Source organism: Petromyzon marinus, chromosome 55, assembly GCF_048934315.1.
Source record: "Petromyzon marinus isolate PM22_M1 ecotype Great Lakes invasive population chromosome 55, UKy_Petmar_22M1.pri1.0, whole genome shotgun sequence".
Classification (NCBI taxonomy): domain Eukaryota; kingdom Metazoa; phylum Chordata; class Hyperoartia; order Petromyzontiformes; family Petromyzontidae; genus Petromyzon; species Petromyzon marinus.
In genome coordinates this window covers 3,075,535-3,097,954 of record NC_133721.1, presented here as the reverse complement: position 1 = coordinate 3,097,954, position 22,420 = coordinate 3,075,535, and the positions used below count along the sequence as shown (strand labels likewise).

Here is a 22,420-nt window from a genome sequence, read left to right as displayed (position 1 = left end):
TGCATCATGGGGTCAAAAAAGCAACAGGTGCAGCCTTGCAATTGCTTGCTCAAGCCACTGCTGGAAGAAGGGGGCTCCCATAAGAGGCGGCCCCTCTAAGGATACACCCTTTTACAGTCCCTCTCAATGTATTTTAGCCTACTCTTCCACGCTGGCCGGATGTCTTAGAAGACACGGGAGTAACCACACTTTACCGCGCCACAGGCGACCTGCCGATCGACTAAATGCGGTGCACACATTAATACGGCTCATCGCTCCAGTGGCGGTGGAGGGGATGAGGATCTTGACAATGAGTTACCCGTTTTGAATGCGCCTCTGCTTGAGGATCTTGGCCAGGGAGTTGAGGCCACGCAAGCTGCTGGTGACCGGATCCTTCCGCCCAGCGTCGTCCATCATTAGCTGAGCCTCTGCGTACGTCAGAGACGCCTGCGGGGATACGATGAACACACCACGGGTGAACCATGGGGTCCTCGCAATTACACAATGCCCACGCCTGATCCAAGCCCAAGCCAGAACTCAACAGATGTCTACGTGGCTCCCGATGACCACTGAGGGTTACGCTCACCCAAAGAAAGTAAAATTGATATATTTTTTTAATTCTCAAAGCTGGAATTTAACCAAATTTATTGCAATGTAATTTGGTGGTCTTTCGTGCAGTGAGTTTAACACGTAGGCTTTCGTGACCAATATCATCCATAATACAGGTTGTTTGGGTTAGATTGTGTAAATACATAAATGTGTTGGTAAACCCGCCACCACCCGACACAGCCGACCAGTAAGGGTTGTCACATAAACAGAACGTGGCCAATTCGTCACTGGTACAACACACCGGTGTGCTGTACTCGTGACGAATTGGCATGTTCTGTTTACGTGACAACCCTTATTAGTTGGCTGTGTCGGGTGGGGGTGGGTTTAATGACACATTTACATATTTACACGATCTAACCTAAAAAAACAAACCTGTGTTTTGTGCAGTGATTGTTGACTGGACAGAGACCATCAACTCACTACTTTCATGTCCTACCTCGCACCTCCGATTAGCACAGTTGGCTACGTACGGTGCGAAAGAAGTTCAACATACATACTACCACTTGTGAACCCGTTTCATCTCGCTACACTTGTGAACTCAGAGGTGCAAGCTCAACGCTCTGACCTCTCAGCCATCCGGAAACCTCAACTGCACTAACATAGCAAGGCACCGATACAATACACGTGAAAGCAAACGAGAGTTTTACAAAAACTGAACGTCTGTGGGGGGGGGGGGGGGGGGAATCACCTTGGAATTGATGATGCTCTTGGTAAAACGTGTGCTCACAATCTCAGCCTTTGGAGTCATCTCCCATATGCACGAGAACGCCAGCCTGCACGCGCACAGTACATGCACCGTCGCCATTCACCGTCGAGTGGCAGAGTCGTCGACATTGGAGTGGTGCAGGGTGTTCACTCAGGAAAGCCTCGCAAAGTCTCGAGACTCTTTTTCAGGAGGGTCTTGCCAAGTTTTTGGTAGTCGAGTCATTCTTTCAGCAGCGGGATGTTTGGCCAAATACCGGTTTGGGTTGTTACAAATTACTCAACTGGAATATATATGTAGCAACCATTGTTCGACTGCAAAAGCTTTGCAGTACCCTCCCGAAGTTATGAGATTCAGTGAGGCTTTCCATGGTTAAGGATCATAGTAGTAATAACACGTTTATGTTAGCGATGAGAGGAAACCTGATAACCTGGAGTCAACCCATGCTAAATAGGGGGAGAACATACAAAATCTACATGGAAAGGCAACCAAGTCGGGCATCAATCTTAGGTCATTCTTGCTGTGAGACATGTGTTACCATTGTGCCATCCTGGTTTGGCTGCTTATGTATGTACACATGCTTGTGTGGATCTGTACAATGACACTTAAACAGTGCCACGCATCATGGGATTACATGTGCACCTGGCAACAACGCACGTTAGCTGCTGAGTATGGGTTGCAATGTGCACACTCGCGAGTTCACAGTTGTTGGTGCATCTCACCGGTTGACGTTGGATCTCAAGGAACACAGGTTTGAGCTCAATAACTCTGGCACCATATCAATCCTCTGCAGGCGCACAAACACATAAACGCAACAACTTCTCTGTCAATAAACACAATCTGGCAAATACATATGCACCAACTCAACGAGTGTTTTGCAAGCAAACCCACACATGATTAAGTCACCTGCAGGTAACTGTTCAGCAAGGGGATGTTTTCGCGAATGCCAGTTAAGATTGTATGGGTTTTATTTAGAGGAAATCTGATGAATCCAGAGGAAACCCATTCACTAACAGGGGGGAGAACAAACAAAGCTGCAAGCAAAAAGGCACAAGAGTTGAGTAATCAAACCCAGCGTCTCCTTGCTGCAAGGCACGAGTGTTACCACTGCGCCGATAGCCTGCCGCTCATGATGTCACGGTACATCATATTATAAGAAATCCACAAAAATCACCTCGTTTAAAACATCATGAGAGATATTTAGCATTGTTGTTGCACATTTTTTTAATTCTAATTCATTTTTAAGTTATCGTTATTCATACGGGAAGTACTGAAAAGCACGCAAAAAAATGTGGTGAAAATGTCAAATACAATTACAAAGTTGTGGGGAAACTGGTACCGCGATGATCGTTATATTGTAATATTTTACATCATGTCGTAAAGTTAAGAATGAAAGGATGAAATCGGCGGGTCGTAAAACACTTGATATTGTGGCAAGAAGAAATCCACATCTCACCTTCTCACACAGGTAAACTGTGGTACCACGCAGAGATGCCTCCTCATCCAAGGCATTCCCCGGCCGGATAAAATAGCTCACATCGGCGATGTGTACCCTAACCTAGAACACACATTAACACACCGTCACCACCCTCACATGCATGGATGTGTAATGACAGGGTGATACCTGCCGGCCTGTAAGGGTAATTAAGGTTATAGCTGCATTACATAATGCCTTATTATGAAGGGGCGTATCTGGGGTAAAGGTCAACGGCGGAGTCAGTCGAGAAGCTCCGGGAACCATCCCGAAGGGCCTAGAAGGTTCTAGAAAGGGGGCGTGGCCAGAGGTGGAGCTTGGCCACTCCAGGCAGATATAAAGAGCACCGAATCAGAACTTCGGGGCTGTTAGCGTGGGGTCTGGGTCCTGGTTGCGTCGCTACGGTCGTCATCTCTTCGTCTCCGACCACGTGGCTGGTTCTTCTGCAAGAGCAGCTCTGTCTCCGCCGCTACGCTCGTCAACCAGCCAGCGTAGCTACGCAGGACGCAAATGGGCTGCGTGTTTGTACAGCCTAGGTGTAGCCGCGTTACGAAGTGTATCGCCCTGTGTGCTTTTAATAAATAAGACGCCTTCTACTAGACGTCTGGCGGAAGTCGTTCACTCCACATGCATGCATAACCTCCACCATAGCCACTCCAACCAAAGCACAATAATGTGAAATGAAATGCACACCCATTACTACCTGGTGCATTCATTGTGAACCAGGCATTCGGCCAGTGACGTGGACACTTAGGCCAGTGGGGTCTTAGCCATGGCTTGGCTCAGGCTTGGCTCTCGCGCAACATGCATTGAGATTATTTCTATTATTTTGGCTGCTATAAATGTCCAAATGATGGGCCACTTTGTTGAGCTATTCAGTTGTGGCCAGGTCACTAATCAAAAATAAATCAATACCTCAGTGGGCTTTTCCTGGTAAGATGGGGATGGTTTAGTTGTATTTGTTTGTGTTTGGGTTATTTGTTGATCTTTCTTGTACTTTGCACTACTATTATGTTTTTGTACTGTTTGCTGTTGTAACGTTCTTACCCGCCTCTACTGGACATGTGAAAAATAGCTTTATAGCTCATTGGATTCCTCCAGTATAAATATTCTGATTCTAATTCTCAATAAGCCACATCAAAGCAACGCTTAAAACCCAAGCTGCCTCTAAGCATGGTTCCAGCCCTGAGCCTCCGTGTCCCTTGTGCCTCCACGTATATCTCTGCATGCTCCCAGCCACGCTCAGAATTTCCGTGAGCTGAGCCTGAGCCAAGGCACAGCTGAGCCACTCATACTTCTTTGGAGGCAACGGAGCAGATCAAGCCAGAACCAAGCCATGTTGAAGTCAGTCCTGAGCCGAGCAGATACCAAGAATACGGGCACTAAGGCAACAATGTTTGGAAACTTAATAACAGGAATATTGTCCACCCCTTTGTCAATCCACTGCAGGATGAGGGCTTCTCCATGCCGTAATGGGTTGCGATTGTCATTTGACCTTGCTTTGTTACGATGGTCAATGCAGGTGGTGAAGGGGAGAACTTGGGCAGTTTTTTTTAGATATCACTCTGTACCGGTGTTAGCCATGACTGGAACTAAACCAGCTTGACAGGATGAATGTGCAGTGCACTTATCATTGTGCCACTTAAACTCCCCTTGTAACCTCCGCTAGCATTGACAAAACCATGAAAGGAATAGGCACGAATTACCGCGACCGTGACCACGATTACCACCACCAAATGAATACCTCGGTGTTCCCATTGTCGAGCGGTTTGCAGTGTAGGGCATCGTCGATGTCTGTGCAGCCTGGAGGATCCACACTGCAGATGGACAACGCACGAAGGTCCTCCCTGCCAGCCTGGTCCTTGTACGGGACACACACAGCACCAGGTTCAACAAAACGCTGCCTTACAACAAACAAAACACAGGGTGAGCCATACATGGGTAAACCAACTTCATTCTAATGGCGTTCTATCTTCTCAATAGGCGACTGAATATTCTGAAAGTACAGTCCGTTCTCCTATAACTCTGCGTGTTTTCATATCGTGAATTAGATATAATGCGATGAATGCATTAGGGAACACATTTTTTCATAACATGGATGCGAATTGGATAAAAGGCGATCGAGTGAACAGAACTGCGTTGTGCGAGGCAGAATAAGCGGTTGTACGGTTGCCTCGGTGTAGCATCACACAAGGCGGGATGTTTCTCGATGCTTCTAGATGCTACTCACGTACCCGAAGTCTTTGTTAAGCCTGCCTACGCATCTCACGTGTTATCGCGGACTGTGCTTTACCCTATATTATTTATTATGCGATTTTTCCACAATTCGGTGTTCTTCAGGAACGCAAGTACAGCGTTATAGGAAAAAAGTCTGTAGTCCCCTTGCTCCATTCATTTATGTACTGGACCATCTCCACAGCTACTGCAAAGTCCTCCATATCCTGGCTCACCACTTTGATCCGCATCTCTCGAGGCCTGCCTCTCGGGTCTCCGCCCTGGTGCTTCCATAAGTCCATCGCCTTCATTCCTCCGATGTGAATTTCCTCTCTTCTTACGATGATGTGTCCGAGCCATCGACTTTCTTTCAGGTCGACGGCTTTTCTATATACGGTCTGCGGTAAAGGTGTAGAGCCCCGTGGCTTCTCGTTCATGACAGTGCAACAGAAGGACCTCGACTGGAGGGAGAGCTCCAGAGAGGTCCTCTAGAAGGTATTCTACGCAGGCCAAACATCTTGAAACTATTGCGGTTTGACAGCACGATGATGATGATGGGGGGTGTTTTCGCATTTGTCTATTGTCGGGGGCCTATACGTAGGGGGCCACACGTCATGGGCCACACCAAAGGCCACCCAGGGGCCACCAGTGGCCCGTGGGCCTTGTAATAAAGAACATTGAAGTAAAGGATTCTCACATGCACGACCGAACACACCAACACACCGCAGGCGTAAGAATTGAACTCAATCGATGAATTGACATATCGTCACACGTCTCATGCGTACCTCTGCTGTGATGCTGAACGTGGGAGGGGGCAGGCATGCAAGTACGGCCTGGCTGAAGGGCTGGTGTGGCACGTCGTGCTCCAGCAGCAGCACCTCCGTCTCCGTCTCCTTATCCCCACATTCGCCCAGAGAGCGCACAAAATGGCCCTGCACAAGCACACCGACGATTAGCACGGTTGTCTACGTATGGTACGGAAGAAGTTCAACATGCATATGCACATACGTGGCCAATCGTCACCGGTATCCCTTTTCCACTGGTACATTGGAACCCAGACAGTGCAGATCTCTCGAAGTGTCTGTGGTCACCCACTGGCTTTTTGCCGTGTCGAACCAGAACCAAACCGTAGTATGCTGGCCCCACAAGGCATCCAAATATATCCGGGGGTCGAGCAGGGCCAGGGGCGGGGCTAGCGACACGTTAATTGTGTGACGGCAGTCAGTACACCGCGGGGACGTGGCACCACAGCGTCATCTGCACGTGCCTAGCCTTGTTCAAAGCATTGACCGTCCATGGCATGGATCCGCTTTTGCAGTGGATAAACAACCTGCAGCCTACTAAACCGTGCCAGCCATGGTGTCGCTCGGTTGTGCAGTGGCAAATAGGTATGAAAAGCACAACCACAATGCCAACCTTGTACCTAACGTACATTATGTAGAATATTAACCGACATCTGTTTAAACAAAGATACAACCCAAAGAATACATCTTAACAATATATTTAACTTTTCACCAATTTTGTTTCTCATTGTGTTAATGGTATCGCACAAGACAAGCAATCTATACAAACCCTTCGTGGTCAAGGACGACCCACAGGAGCAGACATAACAGAGCTACTTCTAAGATCCATTGAAGTGAAATGCAGTCCAAATTGTAGGGGGGCAGTGCTTTTCCAACCACTCTGCCAATCAAAGTAATGTTCATCACATGGCAGTCAAACGCAGTAGTTTTCTCAGAGATGGAAATCAAACAATCGAAGTGCACGACCAAATTTAATATCGTTTTTGGTGCAGTTATTGGTGACTGGGCTGAGACTATCAACTTACAACACCTTAATAACCTAGGTTGAATCACAGGTGAGTTTGCCATGCTTTCAAACAAAAAAATATCACAGTGGTGCCACTTCATCCACCCTGACTTCCAATTCACCGTGTCACCGTTCGTGTTTTGGGTTCGACGGCTGTATTGCATACAGAGCCGCGTGGCCGCGCGTCAAGTGACAGAAGGATGAGCCCGACGATGCCGACCACGGGACAGACGGGTGAGGTGTCACGGCGTCCGGGGCGTCACGGTGCAGTCGTACGTTCGGGTAGCGGGAGTGTCGCAGCCAGCCACCGATGGCCACCACGATGCGGTGGGCCTGCAGGGACGCTGCTTGTCTTGTCTCCACCCGCACTCGTGGCATGCGGCGGTCCGCGGGCGTGAACAGGTGGCGGGTGGCCTGCAACACGCCCAATGAGCCCCCAGTAAGGCATTCAACAAACTGTTTGGGCAAGTGCCGTCAGCACACACCTATTCAAGCTGGTACGGCAAACGACGGGGTGGGTACGGCCAGCACCATGCCCGACCGCCTTTGTCTCCACAGCGCTGATGTTTACATGCCACATCAGAGACTCATTTATGGCCGAGTCGACCTAGGGAAGGGCCCAAGACAGGTTCAGACATTTGGCGCTGTTTATTGGTTATGAGCGATAAATATAATCCAACTCGGGTCCCAGGATTCGTAGCGCAGCGCGCTAACCGCTACATTACCGCTCCCCACACGTACACACACACATGCAGATCAGCCCACCTCCTTGATTGGGCTGGGCATGAGCATGCCGCACAGCGGCCTCGAGTTCCGCTTGATGATGCCGACCACTTTGCCAGTGGGCCGACGCATCTTCCCACTTTCGGCTTTCAGCTGGAGACCAAAACAAAGGACAAACATCGTGTTGCGTAATCTAAGCAAGAGCGACGACAGCAGCAGCAGCTGGGATAGCACCGGGAGATGACAACGCAAACTCAAATGAGCACTCACCACAGTAGCGTCTCTCTCACACACTGAAATAATAAAATAACTATTTTTTTTACCAACTCACTGCATAACACAATACAATTTGGCTTGAAGGGGAAGGAGCAATCCAAAACAATAGCGCTTAACCTGCGGATGTGGTTTCATGCTGTGTCTCATCAATGTCAATAATGAGACTCACGCTTTGTTAAAATGACAAAAGATCACAGTGAGGAGTCCTCCGTAAATATTTATAAGTTAAAACAGTTCTGGCGATTGATAGAATCAACCGGAACACGCCCATCAGATACCACACGTTTAAAAAAAAACGCGTAAGCTTTTGCGACCAATATTATCTACAACAAAGGTTACCCTCCCATCTAATTCACAATTTGATGCTTAATCTCTCGATTCTTTATGATTTCACTGATTGACATTTTCTCTTACCTGCTTAGCACATCAGTCACCCTATATGTGTTTAATGTTTACGTAACGTTTTAATAAGTATAACTGTGCAATGATCAGCCTATAAATAATCTGCCCAAGCCAACTTGCACTACATGCGATTTAATATCTAACACTTGTTTATGTTTGTGCAATATTGTCGACTTTTCATAAACCACAGTTGTTTTCGTGCCAATTTCAATTAACTTCATTGCTGTACTTTATTATGTTTTGCATTTTGTCACTGTGGTATGTATGCATGTAGAACTTATTTCGCACCGTACACAGCCAACCATGCTAATCGGAGGTGCGCGGAAAGGACAACAATCTAAATACAAAAAGCAGTTCTAAAGAAATTAGTTTTCAATATAGAGGCCACCCTGTGACCCAGCTCAGACCGTGGAAGTGACGCCGTGTTGAGCCTGGATATGCATAACAGGTGGTATAGGCTCTGCGCCAAAATGGCAGGCAGCAGAGCGCAGTACAGCAAAATGAACTGTTGTCCTGTCCTTCTATGCTCCTGATCTATGCCCCCCCCCCGTTCACCAACCCGCATCGAAGTATGGTCAAATAACCCCTACGTACATACAAAAATAGTATGAAATGATTAGCACTCCTGACTTGATTTTGAAGTAATGTAATGTAAAGTCATTTAATAAACGCAAAATCAAGCTAACAGCATCTCTAATGTGGATTGTTGTCTGGTCACACGGTGTTCATTATGTTTAAGGTCTCTCTTGAAGTGGTTGAGTTTTTGTTGTTATTCTTTGTTTAAACTATATTAAAACTATAATCTTAGTTTTTTTTCGGTAAAGTCACGTTGAAGGGAAACAACAAAATAATAAAATATATATAAAACAATAAAAAAATTCTCACGACGTTTCGAACATAACTCAAACGGTCGTCTTCAGGTGTGTTGGTTTGCATAAATTTATTTTTAAACGGTGCATTTATAGTTAGACGTTAACAAAGTCGTAATTAATCGCAGTAACAGTTCTATTTCCGATAGTCTGAAATCCGTTTTAGCTAAAGGTCTAAACTTTGCAGTCACACCTAAACACATACCAGTTAATGATATAATTGCCCAAGTAGACGTTGCTCTCAGGGGCCTGGGTCACATCGCTGCAGACGTAGCAAGATCTGAAATCGCTGCAACCCTCAAAAACGCTAAGATGCCAGCTAGCAACCTCAGCAAAGATGAGCGTTTTGAATTATATAAATTAAAAAAGAGGAATGATATTGTAGTCCTCTCAGCTGACAAAGGCAATGCTACTGTCATCATGGATAAAATAGAATACAACAACAAAATTAAAGAATTACTCGACGATGGTAGTTATACAAAAATAAAAAGAGATCCCACCAACAGCCTCGTCACACAAACCAACAAAATAATTTCTGATTCAACCGCATTAATTGATCAATCTAAACAGTTTTCGTTGAAACCTTCTGCTGCCAGGCCACCAAGATTATACGGCTTACCAAAAATACATAAAGTAGATACACCCCTTCGTCCCATAGTCTCTACTATCGGCTCCCCCACCTACAAACTAGCTCGTTTTTTGTCTGAAATCCTGCGTCCTTTCACTGGAAAGACCACCTCTGTGGTACAAAATTCGACTCACCTGGTATCGACAATCAAGGGTATTTCCCTGTCCCCAGACGACCTGCTTATCAGTTTTGATGTAGTTTCCTTATTCACCAAGGTTCCTGTACCTGACACCATTGCAATCATTGAAGACTTGGTTCATCAAGGACTAAACACTGAGGTACCCCCCCTGGTGAGACACTGTTTAACCAATACATACTTCACTTGGAATGGAACTTTCTACAAACAAACTGAGGGCACCCCAATGGGCTCCCCCCTTTCTCCAGTTATAGCTAACATTTTCATGGAGAAATTTGAGACTGACGTCATCCAGACTGCCACTCTGCGCCCAACCTTATGGAAGAGGTACGTGGATGACACTTTTGTCATCTGGCCACATGGCCGGCTTGCTCTAGACCAATTCTTCGACCACATCAATTCCATACACCCAGCCATCAGATTTACCATGGAAGTCGAAATAGATGGCAAGATACCTTTTTTGGATGTCCTAATTAAAAAGAGACCTGATGGTTCAATGAGCCACTCTGTCTACAGGAAAGCTACCCATACGGATGCTTATCTGAAACCGGATTCCCACCACCATCCATCACAGAAGAATTCTCTCATCAAGACTCTGTATCATAGAGCCCAATGCATATCCGACCAGGAACACATAAGCAGTGAACTCAAGCACGTACACCAAGCTCTTAGGGCTAATGGTTACTCCGACTATACAATCCGCAAAGCTATCACTCAAACCATGAAGAAGAACCCTCTTGAGGAGCCTTTCAAAACCATCACTTTACCCTACATTGCGGGGGTCACAAAAAAGATCTCCAAAATCTTGAATAAACACAAGATCCAGGTCCGTTTCAACACATTACATAAAATCCGTGATCTGGTTCCGTCTGTAAAAGATGTGATTCCGGACATACAATACCCTGGTGTCTACAAACTAAGTTGCCTCTGTGGTAGTAGTTACATTGGAGAAACCAAACGCCATGTCTCGGACCGCATTCGTGAATACAAAGCAGACCTTAAACACGGTAGGACCAACACCTCGGCTGTGGCAGATCATTGTTCTAATTCAGTAGGCTCACATGCCATTGACTTTTCCAAGACAGAGGTTCTTTGTAAGCCATCTGGCTTCCATGAGAGATTCGTTCATGAGGCTATCCACATATACAAGCACAGAGACAATTTCAACCGAGAAGATGGATTCTATCTTAGCAATCATTGGAAAGATTTGATAAACCATTTCAGGTCTTAATTGATTGTTCACGCTTACAGTGGCTTTCAGACAGCATACATTATAAAAAATTTCGTCTCCCCCCTCCTCTTTTCAGAATATAGATGGGCTAGTCCTAAATAAACTGGCAAATCGTTGCGCGTGGCGCTAACGTTTTTATAAATAAATAAATGCGCCGTTTAAAAATAAATTTATGCAAACCAACACACCTGAAGACGACCGTTTGAGTTATGGTCGAAACGTCGTGAGAATTTTTTTTATTGTTTTATATATTTTATTATTTTGTTGTTTCCCTTCAACGTGACTTTACCGAAAAAAAACTAAGAATATGAATTACTGCAGTCACGAAAGCTTTAAATCAAAATTTATATTAAAACTATTTAAAAACTATAAACTAAATAACTTTACCAGGTAAGGACCCTGAGAGCTCTATAGCTATTTTTAAGTGACCTGGCCACAAATGATCGTTCAGTGAAGTATCTTATCACATTTGAAATTGATAGCAGCCACATACTCTAAGTGCATGTCAGATTGTAACTGTGGAGGGAAAAGCCGGAGGACCTGGAGAAAAATCCATGCGACCACGGGGAGAGAGACACGCACACTGCAGGTGTCTGGGTTTGATTTTGGTTCGGCAGTGTTGACGCTCCACTCACCACATCCTCTTCATTCTCTTCTGCAACGTCCCCTGCGACGCCCTCATCGTGCAGGACCAGCGAGGAGGGGGCAACCCAGCGCTCCTCGGGGAACATCTCCACGCACACGATGTCGTCGTGCATCACGCGGTTTAAATGCTGCAGCCCCTGGATCAACACCTGCACGCAGACAAAAAAGATCCCCCGTATAGTCTTAACAGACCGCTGGGCCAAGTGCTGTTAGAGAGCAGCATATACAGTAAAACCTTGGATTGCGAGTAACTTGGTCTGCGAGTGTTTTACAAGACAAGCAAAATTTTTAAAAAATATTAATTTGATAAACGAGCGAGGGTCTTGCAATACGAGCAGCTTTGTACTGCCGAGCGTCACGTGATCACAACTGATATACGAGTGCTTTGATATACGAGTGCTTTGGATTACAAACACGTTTCCGGAACGAATTATGCTCGCAATCCAAGGTTTTACTGTACAAGAGTTTTAATACCACGAATAAACAATTTAAAATGTAGGACTATGAGCCCATGAATCTTCTGAAACCAATGTTTTTCAGTAACATATGTTCAAGTAGGGCAATTTCTAGACTGGGTTTTTTTTTTCCAACAAAGGGCCAATGTACCTAATTGTTATTTAACGTTACATTTTGGAGGTGGAAATAGACCATTCATTTTGTTAACAAAGTAGTCACAACCATCATTAGACCTCCTTTGCCAGTACCAAAATATAATAGGGTTTTTCCCCTTTTTTCTGGCAACAAAACTGAAACCTCTTACAAGGAATCAGGTGTGCATTAACCACAATACTTGTGGTCAAAATGCCAACAAAAACACACTGATAATATTTGCAATATATGCGTACGCCTTTTGGCGTCCTCTGGTCTCGCACCAATTGGGTCGAGGCTCAAAAGAAAGCCGTCCCTGGTGTGAACCAATCAGTCTCAAGGACAATGCATATATTATCATAGTGTGTTTTTTGTTTGCAGTTTGACCACAAGTATTGTGGTTAATGCACACATGATTCCTTGTAAAAGGTTTCAGTTTTGTTGCCAGAAAAAAAAGGGAAAAACCCTATTATTAAAGTAGTCACAATTAACGTATATACTGTAGTTGTGGTGGCGTAGCTATCGAGTGTGCAGGCAGTGCAACTGCACCAAGACTCACAGGCCGGGGGGGCAGGAGCCAGGCTATGACACCTACGTAGGGTGCAAAAGACGTTCAAAATACAAATATTTTAGCCCAGTAGCTCTTAACCTTTACTGCAGCCTTGCAGTAAAGGTTAAGACTGCAGCCTTGCAGTAAAGGTTAAGAGCTACTGCAGCCTTGCAGTAAAGGTTAAGAGCTACTGCTCATGCCAAGAACGCTATGCCACTGCTTAATTATAAATTTGTTTTTAAAACTCACACAGATACGATCGGACAGCATTGTTCCTTCCAGACGCAGGCTTGTGAAACGTGTACCTCTTTATCACTGTCACCGTCCCCTCGCACCCTCAGAGTCCCCTCCAGGTAATTCTCACGACTCGCAAGGAAGGTTCCCTAGACAAACCGGCCGGAGCGCACACCTTGCTGCAGCTGGGACAGCGGGAGATGTTCGGGGAAGATTACCCAGGACTCCACCACATCCTGCACACGTACACAGCACACGCACGGCACATGCACGCGTCAACAACAATTTTGCCACCGCCATCACGTAACGAGACGAAGGATCCAGTCTGATTTATCTCAGAGCAGTACGGCCATCCGTGTTAGAGAACGTTCCACAAAAGCGGATATCATAGAGCTACCTCTAGAGTTTCACCCTTCCGTCTCTGCTTTTTGGTAAATATGCCACGTTATAAATCTAGGATTTATTTGATTGATTGACCATTGATGGTGAGGATGAGACGTTCTAAACGGGAGCTGTTTAACACGTGTTCTTTTGCGACCAATATTATCCATAATAAAGGTTTTTTGGGTAAGAGCGCGTAAATGTGCGTAGTTAACCCGGCACAGACAATTAGTAAGGTTTGTTATGTAAAACAAAACGTGTCAATTAGTTACTACTGCAGCACGCCAGTGTATTGGAGAGTAAACCCACAGCACTTACAAATCGAGTATATCGTTTCCCTGGCGATTACAACCAGCGAAACGTCGTACTCAGCGCAAGGCAAGTGTCCCTTTCTTCAGTGAGGCAGCTGGATGCAACGCGGAAGTGAGGGGTCGGACAAGGGTACAGGCCCGCACCATAAATATGAGGGGGGGGGCAGAGCTGATGCACGCATACGGAGTCTCACCTGCTCCGAGGCCAGTGCCAGACGGTCAATCAACTCAGGGTTGTCCAGCAAGCTGCGCACGTATTCCTCCACTGGGGGTACACAGACACGCGCAGATAAACGCAGAAATTATAATTGGCGACACGATTTACCGGACGATTTAGAGTGCCACCCAAAATGTAAATGTGTTACTTTTCAAGTCATGCCTGCTGGATTTATTAATTTTCCTGTTTAACTGAAGCACTGTTTAACAAGAGGCACTACAGACTTGATTCAAAGCTTTCGTGACTGCAGGAATTACTCTTTGGTTTTTTTCGGTAAAGTCACGTATAAATAAGAAATAATAAAATAACATAATAGCGTACGATGTTTCGGTTGCAACACAAGCAGCCATCATCAGGTACAGAAGAGCTAAATTTACGAGAGAGAGGAAACACATAACCCCAGATGTATATACATACACACAAGTAGGGGGGAACTAACACAGATACAACAGGGGACACAGAGAGAGAAGCATACCAAACAAACAGGGTTTAGCAAAATTTGGAAACCATATAAAGCAACACAGACGGTGGGTCAAAACACAATTAACGCATAGTCTGGTTGATTACGCTATTTCAAAGATTGCTAAATTGCAAGGTAAGTATGAAATTTAAAATACAGACCGCGCACACACACATAGACATCCAAGTAGAGTGAACCAGCACAGACACGCACACAGTGAAGTCGCCTTAAATAGGCAGAGAAGGTAAGGCTGAGAGACAATGGGACAATTTAGCATGAGGTATGCATGGAGCAAAGGGGGCGCAGCAGCACACACTCGGAAACACCAAGGCCCACACACAGGCAGAGACAGCACAGAGACACAAATCCAAGCCAAGACACAAAGGCAGATACACAAGCAGAGACAACACAAAGACAGAAACCTCATACCTCCCCGCAGAAGTGGTTCAGACTTGATTCAAAGCTTTCGTGACTGCAGGAATTACTCTTTGTTTTTTTTCGGTAAAGTCACGTATAAATAAGAAATAATAAAATAACATAATAGCGTACGACGTTTCGGTTACAACACAAGCAGCCATCATCAGGTACAGAAGAGCTAAATTTACGAGAGAGAGGAAACACATAACCCCAGATGTATATACAGACACCCAAGTAGGGGGGAACTAACACAGATACAACAGGGGACACAGAGACAGAAGCATACCAAACAAACAGGGTTTAGGAACATTTGGAAACCATATAAAGCAACAGATGGTCGGTCAAAACACAATTAACGCATATTATTGGAAACAGACACATTTTGTGAACGTAACACTTAACATTTAAGGGTGAAAACGTATTCATTGCAAGTGTTCAGATCATCTCCCCATGTAAAGGGCCAGGAGTCAGTGCCAAGTCTTTTTTTTATTGCTGAGAGTGAGGGCCAGAAATGAAAGAGGCTTAATTTAAACAAGATAAGCAGCAGCAGTCAAGCAACAACATCTATTTTTTATCTGTATATATATTTTAAAATATATATTGGTAAATAAAGTCATGGTTTGTCAGTAGAGCAGAAAACAATAAGATCTATTTATATCTGCCAACCGTACACTCGTTGAGCACACGTTTGGCTGATTTATACACCAGTTCTCTTCATTGCAATTTAACTAAATCACCGAGGCGATACAAAATTTAGATAACAGCATATGAGGATCTATGCACTTGATGTTGCCCATTAAAGTGAATTGTTCTCGTCTTCAAATGAGCAATGAGTGTCAGCCTCCGATCAGTAGAACTACAGGTAGGCATCACCTCAACTGAGCATATCAACAAGATTATGGAGGAGTGTGATATCACCTGGCTATGGGGTCAGCCTACAGCTGCGTGCCAGCTCATCTGGCTGGACATCCACGTTTATATGGGGCATTGTTCCCGAGCATGTCCAGTCACATTATAATCGAGCTGAATTTGTTTCACCACAATGCCAAATGACACGTGTGTACGACACCATCTGGCCAGCCACACATCTCTTACATGCTCTTCGTTGTGGTCGTAAGGTCATGGGTGTTTGCAAAGAGATAGCCCTCACCCTAATAGAGAGCGGGGATCACAACACCTTCACGTGGCCTTATCAAATGCACAGTCATTTATTCTAGGACTGTATATCGTTTCCCTGGCGATTACAACCAGCGATTTTGCTAAACCCTGTTTGTTTGGTATGCTTCTCTCTGTGTCCCCTGTTGTATCTGTGTTAGTTCCCCCCTACTTGGGTGTCTGTATATACATCTGGGGTTATGTGTTTCTTCTCTCTCGTAAATTTAGCTCTTCTGTACCTGATGATGGCTGCTTGTGTTGCAACCGAAACGTCGTATGCTATTATGTTATTTTATTATTTCTTATTTATACGTGACTTTACCGAAAAAAAACAAAGAGTAAGAGGCACTACATTTACCACTGTTAAAGAGAGGGATCCTTAAATGGGATCACGGCCCCGAGCCGTGGTATTCATTTAATCGTGAAGCTGGGGGGCAAATCGTTCTTTCTGAGGCTCCCATCTACTCGGATATTATCATCGTATTGTTGTCATGCCATTGGAGTATTATAAAGCAGCCTTTGGTAAAGTCGACCGCAGCAGATTGTTATAGGCTGTGGTGGGCAGCATATGGCGATGAAGCAATGTCCATTGTTTTGTTCCGCGCTATCGTCGTCACCAACCCGCACTGACCAAAGGTTGTGAGATACAGCAAGTCCTCGCTTAACACGGGGGTTGCGTTCCTGACAATTGCTAAGTGAAACTAATCTGCGTTCAGCGGGAGTAATGTTCCCATAACAAATAACGGTAAAGGTGGGGGTGCCGTTCCAGCCCGCAATTTAATTGTTTTTGATAGCACAGTACACTGTTTTACATGTTTATTTTAAAATGTGTTGTGTTTATATAGTATCTCTATCAATATGCTAAGTATGACACTCCTTTAATAAAATCTAAAGTGAGAGATATGGTGAGTGAAAAATATAATGGAGCGAGATGACGCTCCGCGCACAAAGATCCTGCTGGAACAAAGACCGAGGAAGAGGAAGGTACGCTGGGTATCACAGCATACATCAGTACTACAGCTTCTAGCATCATCCAACAACACTGCTAACACCGACGCTGCTCAGAAAAGTAGTCCGTGACCACGCGCTATACTTGCAATGTAGCGAGCGCGGTTGAGCGTTAAAATCTAAAAACTTTCCATAAAATGGTAAAACCGTGTTAAAGCCAAAACGCGTAGTGTGAACGCGCATTCAACGGGGATCTACCGTACGGTCAAACAACCTTGCACAACCTCGCACAGAACGAGGCCCACACCCAGCAGTGGATTGAAATAAGAGGGCTGTTACATGTGCAAAGCAGTGTGACAAGATTTGAAGTTTTCGTGACTGCAAGGATTCATACTCTTTGGTTTTATTCGGTAAAGTCACGTAGATAAAATAAAACAAATAAAAGAAAACAATTCAATCACGACGTTTCGGAGGCAACACAAGCTTCTGTCTTCAGGTGGAATAGTCAACGCAGAATATCGGATGGCTCGGTCGTTACGGTCATTGGAAGACTCCCCCTTCTCCTGCTCCACGTACGTGTCTCTGAGACACACGACAATCAAGTTACGGCGCTGTTAGACAATCACACTGGGCGTTGCTGTGTAATCACTTGCACGCGAGTCACAGTAACAAAGTTGTGGAGTTGAAATGGCGCTTAAGAGGTCGACTAGGAAATTTGTACCTCTTCTGGGGCAGTAAAATGAGCACAGCTCTGCGAGAAGTGTAAGTCATGTAGTTCCGTGAGTTGTTAGGCATGTCAGAGGTTTCCCTCCGAGTGCTGGAAACGCCTTCAGGAATCCAGTTTTAATGACAAGAAATGTATTTAATAATCATGAATTACATTTATAAAACGCCTTTCTGCTCGGTAACTCAAGCCACGGGGGCGTTCAGTCCCACGAGCCGAATCAGATGCACAGTTTATTATCTCAACTGTACGTAGCACAGTTGGCTATGTACTGTGTGAAGGAAGTTCAACATACATACAATTCAAACCCCACCCCACAGAGTGCCAAAATTCAATAAAGGGAGTGCAATTAATTTCAGCCCTGGCGAAAAAATCAGCTACCAATCCTTAGCCATCTGGACAGGGGCAGCCTTATGCACAACGCCACTACGCCACCAACTCTGCTGGCCCTCATGGCACTGGGAAACAGTCCCAACGAGACTTTGCGCCACCAACCGCCACCGTGTGCCACAGTTCAGAAGTAAAGAGGCGTCAATTCGTGTGCCGTGCACACTGGATTGGCGAGATGGCTAGGACCGTTTGGAGAGCTGCGCCTACCGATGGTGCTCATTGGTGAAGGCGTAGAAGTGTTTCTGCGGAGTGGAGATGATGTCGCGAAGTCTCTTGTAGACAGGAGCGGAGCGATGGCGGATCTCCTGCAACACCGTCTGTAGAATCACCACGTTAAGCAGGCACGGGTCCTCCAGCAGGTCAATCTGAGAAGCAAGCACACACGCAAACGTACACACGAGGGGAGCATTCATTAGCGGGGCGGCGGTGGTGCATGCCTGTAATCCAGCACCGTTGAGGCGAGGATTCATGGATCACGCAAATGTTGCGAAACTTCTTTCCCGTGAGCATGCAGGAAGTGCCATACCCTGGATATGCCAAAAGGCAGCAGAGCAAAATGTGGACTAATATTATCTGTCCCTTCTGTATGGGATAAAGTGTTGCCCCCCCCCCCCCCCACGTGAATAAACACGCATACATTGGCTGGAATATATTGGTATATAGAGCTTGGGCAATTGTTGGTGCTGGCTCACCGCTTGGCTGCAGTGACATTGTTCATGCAATTTGCATGAACGGCGCTCCACCTAAAACTAAACATTATTATATCATATGATCGTAATGTGGGTGTGTGTCTCAAGAGGTCTGAGCGCTGAGCTGGTACAGCTTTGCCTGTCAGTCGACACAACTCCCCACACTAATCATAATAATAATAGGTAACAGTAGAAATGAGTAACACTGGTCAGGTATAGTGGCTGCTGTTATAGAGGTGACCTTGGTAAATAAATAAATAAAATATATTTTTATTTAAAGCTTTCGTGACTGCAGGGATTCATATTCTTGGTTCTTTCGGTAAAGTCACGTAGAAGCGATGATGATTGCTTGTGTTGCAGTCGAAACGTCGTGAGAATTGTATTGTTTTATATTTTTATTATTTCCCTTCTACGAGACTTTACCGAAAGAACCAAGAAAATAAAAAATTAGTTTAGTATTTTTTTATCATTGGTGTGGTCCCCTTATGCACCACAGGTCACACCTGATTGGGCTTTCACCTAGTTCAGGAGCAATGATTTTCCTACCTTACCAGTTGAGGTGAGGAAGGTGAAGTGAGAAGTAAAATTGCCCGACCTCACCTGGTAGAGGAGGACAAATCTGTCTCTCACCTGATTCAGGAACCCCTCATCCAAATGATGAAGTGGTGCTGGACACCTGTGAAAAAGAGCTTTATAGCTCATCGGATTGATCCAGGAAAAATATTCAGATTATGATGCTGCCATAATGTGACGGTTATCACACTGGGCTTGGCAACCCAAATGCCGCCGGTTCGTCCTCCAAGCGCGGCAGGTGATTGAACCGTTTCTTAAATCCCCCCTCACTGGCCCTGCCGTTGTCCACTCAGCACTGTCAATGGGTAGTCCATCGGCAGTTCGTGTGTGGTGGGGTAAAATGTGGGTTACTCCCACCTCTTCTAAACATCTGGCTCAACAACATATCCTCCAGAAGGGAGCTTGCAGTGGCGCGAGCCAATATATTTTCAGGGCTGCCTGCACCTTAACCTTCAATCTTTTAGAGTGAGATGGTGGTTTGAGTGAGTTTGGTGGTTTGAGTGAGTTGGTGGTTTGAGTGAGTTTGGTGGTTTGAGTGAGTTGGTGGTTTGAGTGAGTTTGGTGGTTTGAGTGAGTTGGTGGTTTGAGTGAGATGGTGGTTTGAATGAGATGGTGGTTTGAGTGAGATGGTGGTGGTTTGAGTGAGTTGGTGGTTTGAGTGAGTTGGTGGTTTGAGTGAGTTTGTGGTTTGAGTGAAATGGTGGTTTGAGTGAGTTGGTGGTTTGAGTGAGATGGTGGTTTGAGTGAGTTAATGGTTCGAGTGAGATGGTGGTTTGAGTGAGATGGTGGTTTGAGTGAGATGGTGGTTGAGTGAGTTGGTGGTTTGAGTGAGTTGGTGGTTTGAGTGAGATGGTGGTTTGAGTGAGATGGTGGTTTGAGTGAGTTGGTGGTTGAGTGAGATGGTGGTTTGAGTGAGATGCTGGTTTGAGTGAGATGGTGGTTTGAGTGAGTTGGTGGTTGAGTGAGTTGGTGGTTTGAGTGAGATGGTGGTTTGAGTGAGTTGGTGGTTTGAGTGAGTTGATGGTTTGAGTGAGTTGGTGGTTTGAGTGAGATGGTGGTTTGAGTGAGTTGGTGGTTTGAGTGAGATAGTGGTTGAGTGAGTTGATGGTTTGAGTGAGTTGGTGGTTTGAGTGAGTTGGTGGTTTGAGTGAGTTGGTGGTTTGAGTGAGTTGGTGGTTTGAGTGAGATGGTGGTTTGAGTGAGATGGTGGTTTGAGTGAGATGGTGGTTTGAGTGAGTTGATGGTTGAGTGAGTTGGTGGGTTGAGTGAGTTGATGGTTGAGTGAGATGCTGGTTTGAGTGAGATGGTGGTTTGAGTGAGTTGGTGGTTGAGTGAGGTGGTGGTTTGAGTGAGATGCTGGTTTGAGTGAGATGGTGGTTTGAGTGAGTTGATGGTTTGAGTGAGTTGGTGGTTTGAGTGAGATGGTGGTTGAGTGAGTCGATGGTTTGAGTGAGTTGGTGGTTGAGTGAGTTGATGGTTTGAGTGAGTTGGTGGTTTGAGTGAGTTGGTGGTTTGAGTGAGTTGGTGGTTTGAGTGAGTTGGTGGTTTGAGTGAGATGGTGGTTTGAGATGGTGGTTTGAGTGAGATGGTGGTTTGAGTAAGTTGATGGTTGAGTGAGTTGGTGGGTTGAGTGAGTTGATGGTTGAGTGAGTTGGTGGTTTGAGTGAGATGGTGGTTTGAGTGAGTTGGTGGTTTGAGTGAGTTGGTGGTTTGAGTGAGTTGGTGGTTTGAGTGAGTTGGTGGTTTGAGTTAGATGGTGGTTTGAATGAGATGGTGGTTTGAGTGAGTTGGTAGTTTGAGTGAGTTGGTGGTTTGAGTGAGATGATGGGTTGAGTGAGTTGATGGTTGAGTGAGTTGGTGGTTTGAGTGAGAGTGAGTTGGTGGTTTGAGTGAGATTGAGTTGGTGGTTGAGTGCGTGAATGGGTGAGTTTGTGAGCATAAGATGTCCTAAACTATTCATACATAGTGACGTTTATACACCTCACCTGGCTGTTTGTACTGGTTGGAAAGGTAAAAATTGTAAATTTAAGAAAATTGCGATACTGTTTCAAATGCTGCGATGGGAAAACGAACCAGTAACTTCTGGATTGCAAGTTCAGAGTGCAAACCGCCCGTTACTTCAGGGTAGCGTTTCTCATAACCGCCACTGATTTTTGTATTGTTCACCTCTGCTTGCGAGCACAATGTACACTTAACTAACTCTGCCGATGTAAAACCCAGAGTGTGTGCCCACTCATGCACCTCTTGCTGACACCGCATACATGATGCACGAGTACTGTCTGGGTTTTTTGGGCCGGGGAGAAGGGGAGCCGCATGGGGTGGACTCCGGAGGGTTGTAGCCTGGAATCTGTGACAGCGGACACACAAGATGGCACAAGCGTACAACAAAGATGAAGATCACCCAAATAAGCCTTAACAGACTGTGCTGCTGTTAGGCGGCATGGCCCACGAGGAGGTGGGTGGCCAGCACCACGCGCATGCAGCCACCTCTGTCTCCCCAGTGCTCATGTCTACACACTGCACCAGGTACTCATTTAAGACAGAGTTTACCTAGGATAGGCACAACACCGGTTGAGATAAGGCAGACTGTCTGCCTCAGCAGCTGTCCCCCTCTCTTTTTTTCTTCCTAATGACAAAAGCTTGTGTTGTGGTCGAAACGTCGTAGTTTTTTGTTATTTTTGGTTATTTCATTTGAACCTATTTACGTGACGTTACCGAAAGACCCAAAGAATGTCTTCCTGCAGTTACAAAAGCTTTTAAGTCAAGATTTATTATTACATTTGTTTACTGTGCAAAAACTCAAGACTTCTTCATGAGGGTCCTGCGAAGTTTTTGCCGTCACTGTGTAGTCCCAATTGAGTAATTTGCAGGTGATTTTTCAGTATTGGGATGTTTTGCCCAATGCCAGACTCGTTGTATTGGGTATTTTTTTTTACTATGGGAGGAAACTCGAGAACACGGAGGAGACCCAGAAGAGGGGGAGAACATACAATCTTCACCCACTCACACATTCACGCTAACTCACTCGCTCACACACTCACTCAAACACTTCATTGCACTTACACACTCTGACGAACAGGGGGAG

At 45.5% G+C, this 22,420-nt stretch overlaps 1 protein-coding gene across 1 annotated transcript; it reads right to left on the bottom strand.

Annotated features, from left to right (window-relative positions):
* Positions 1–1,231: 1,231 nt before the first annotated feature.
* LOC142905599 (exosome complex exonuclease RRP44-like) lies at positions 1,232–15,844 on the bottom strand. The gene is made up of 6 exons (XM_076052224.1): positions 15,806–15,844; positions 5,765–5,911; positions 4,510–4,626; positions 2,748–2,849; positions 2,014–2,078; positions 1,232–1,361 (listed from the first exon to the last, which is right to left on the bottom strand). Exons 1-6 carry the CDS (start codon positions 15,842–15,844, stop codon positions 1,232–1,234), a joined length of 600 nt encoding a protein of 199 aa, XP_075908339.1.
* Between the last annotated feature and the right edge of the window lie 6,576 nt (positions 15,845–22,420).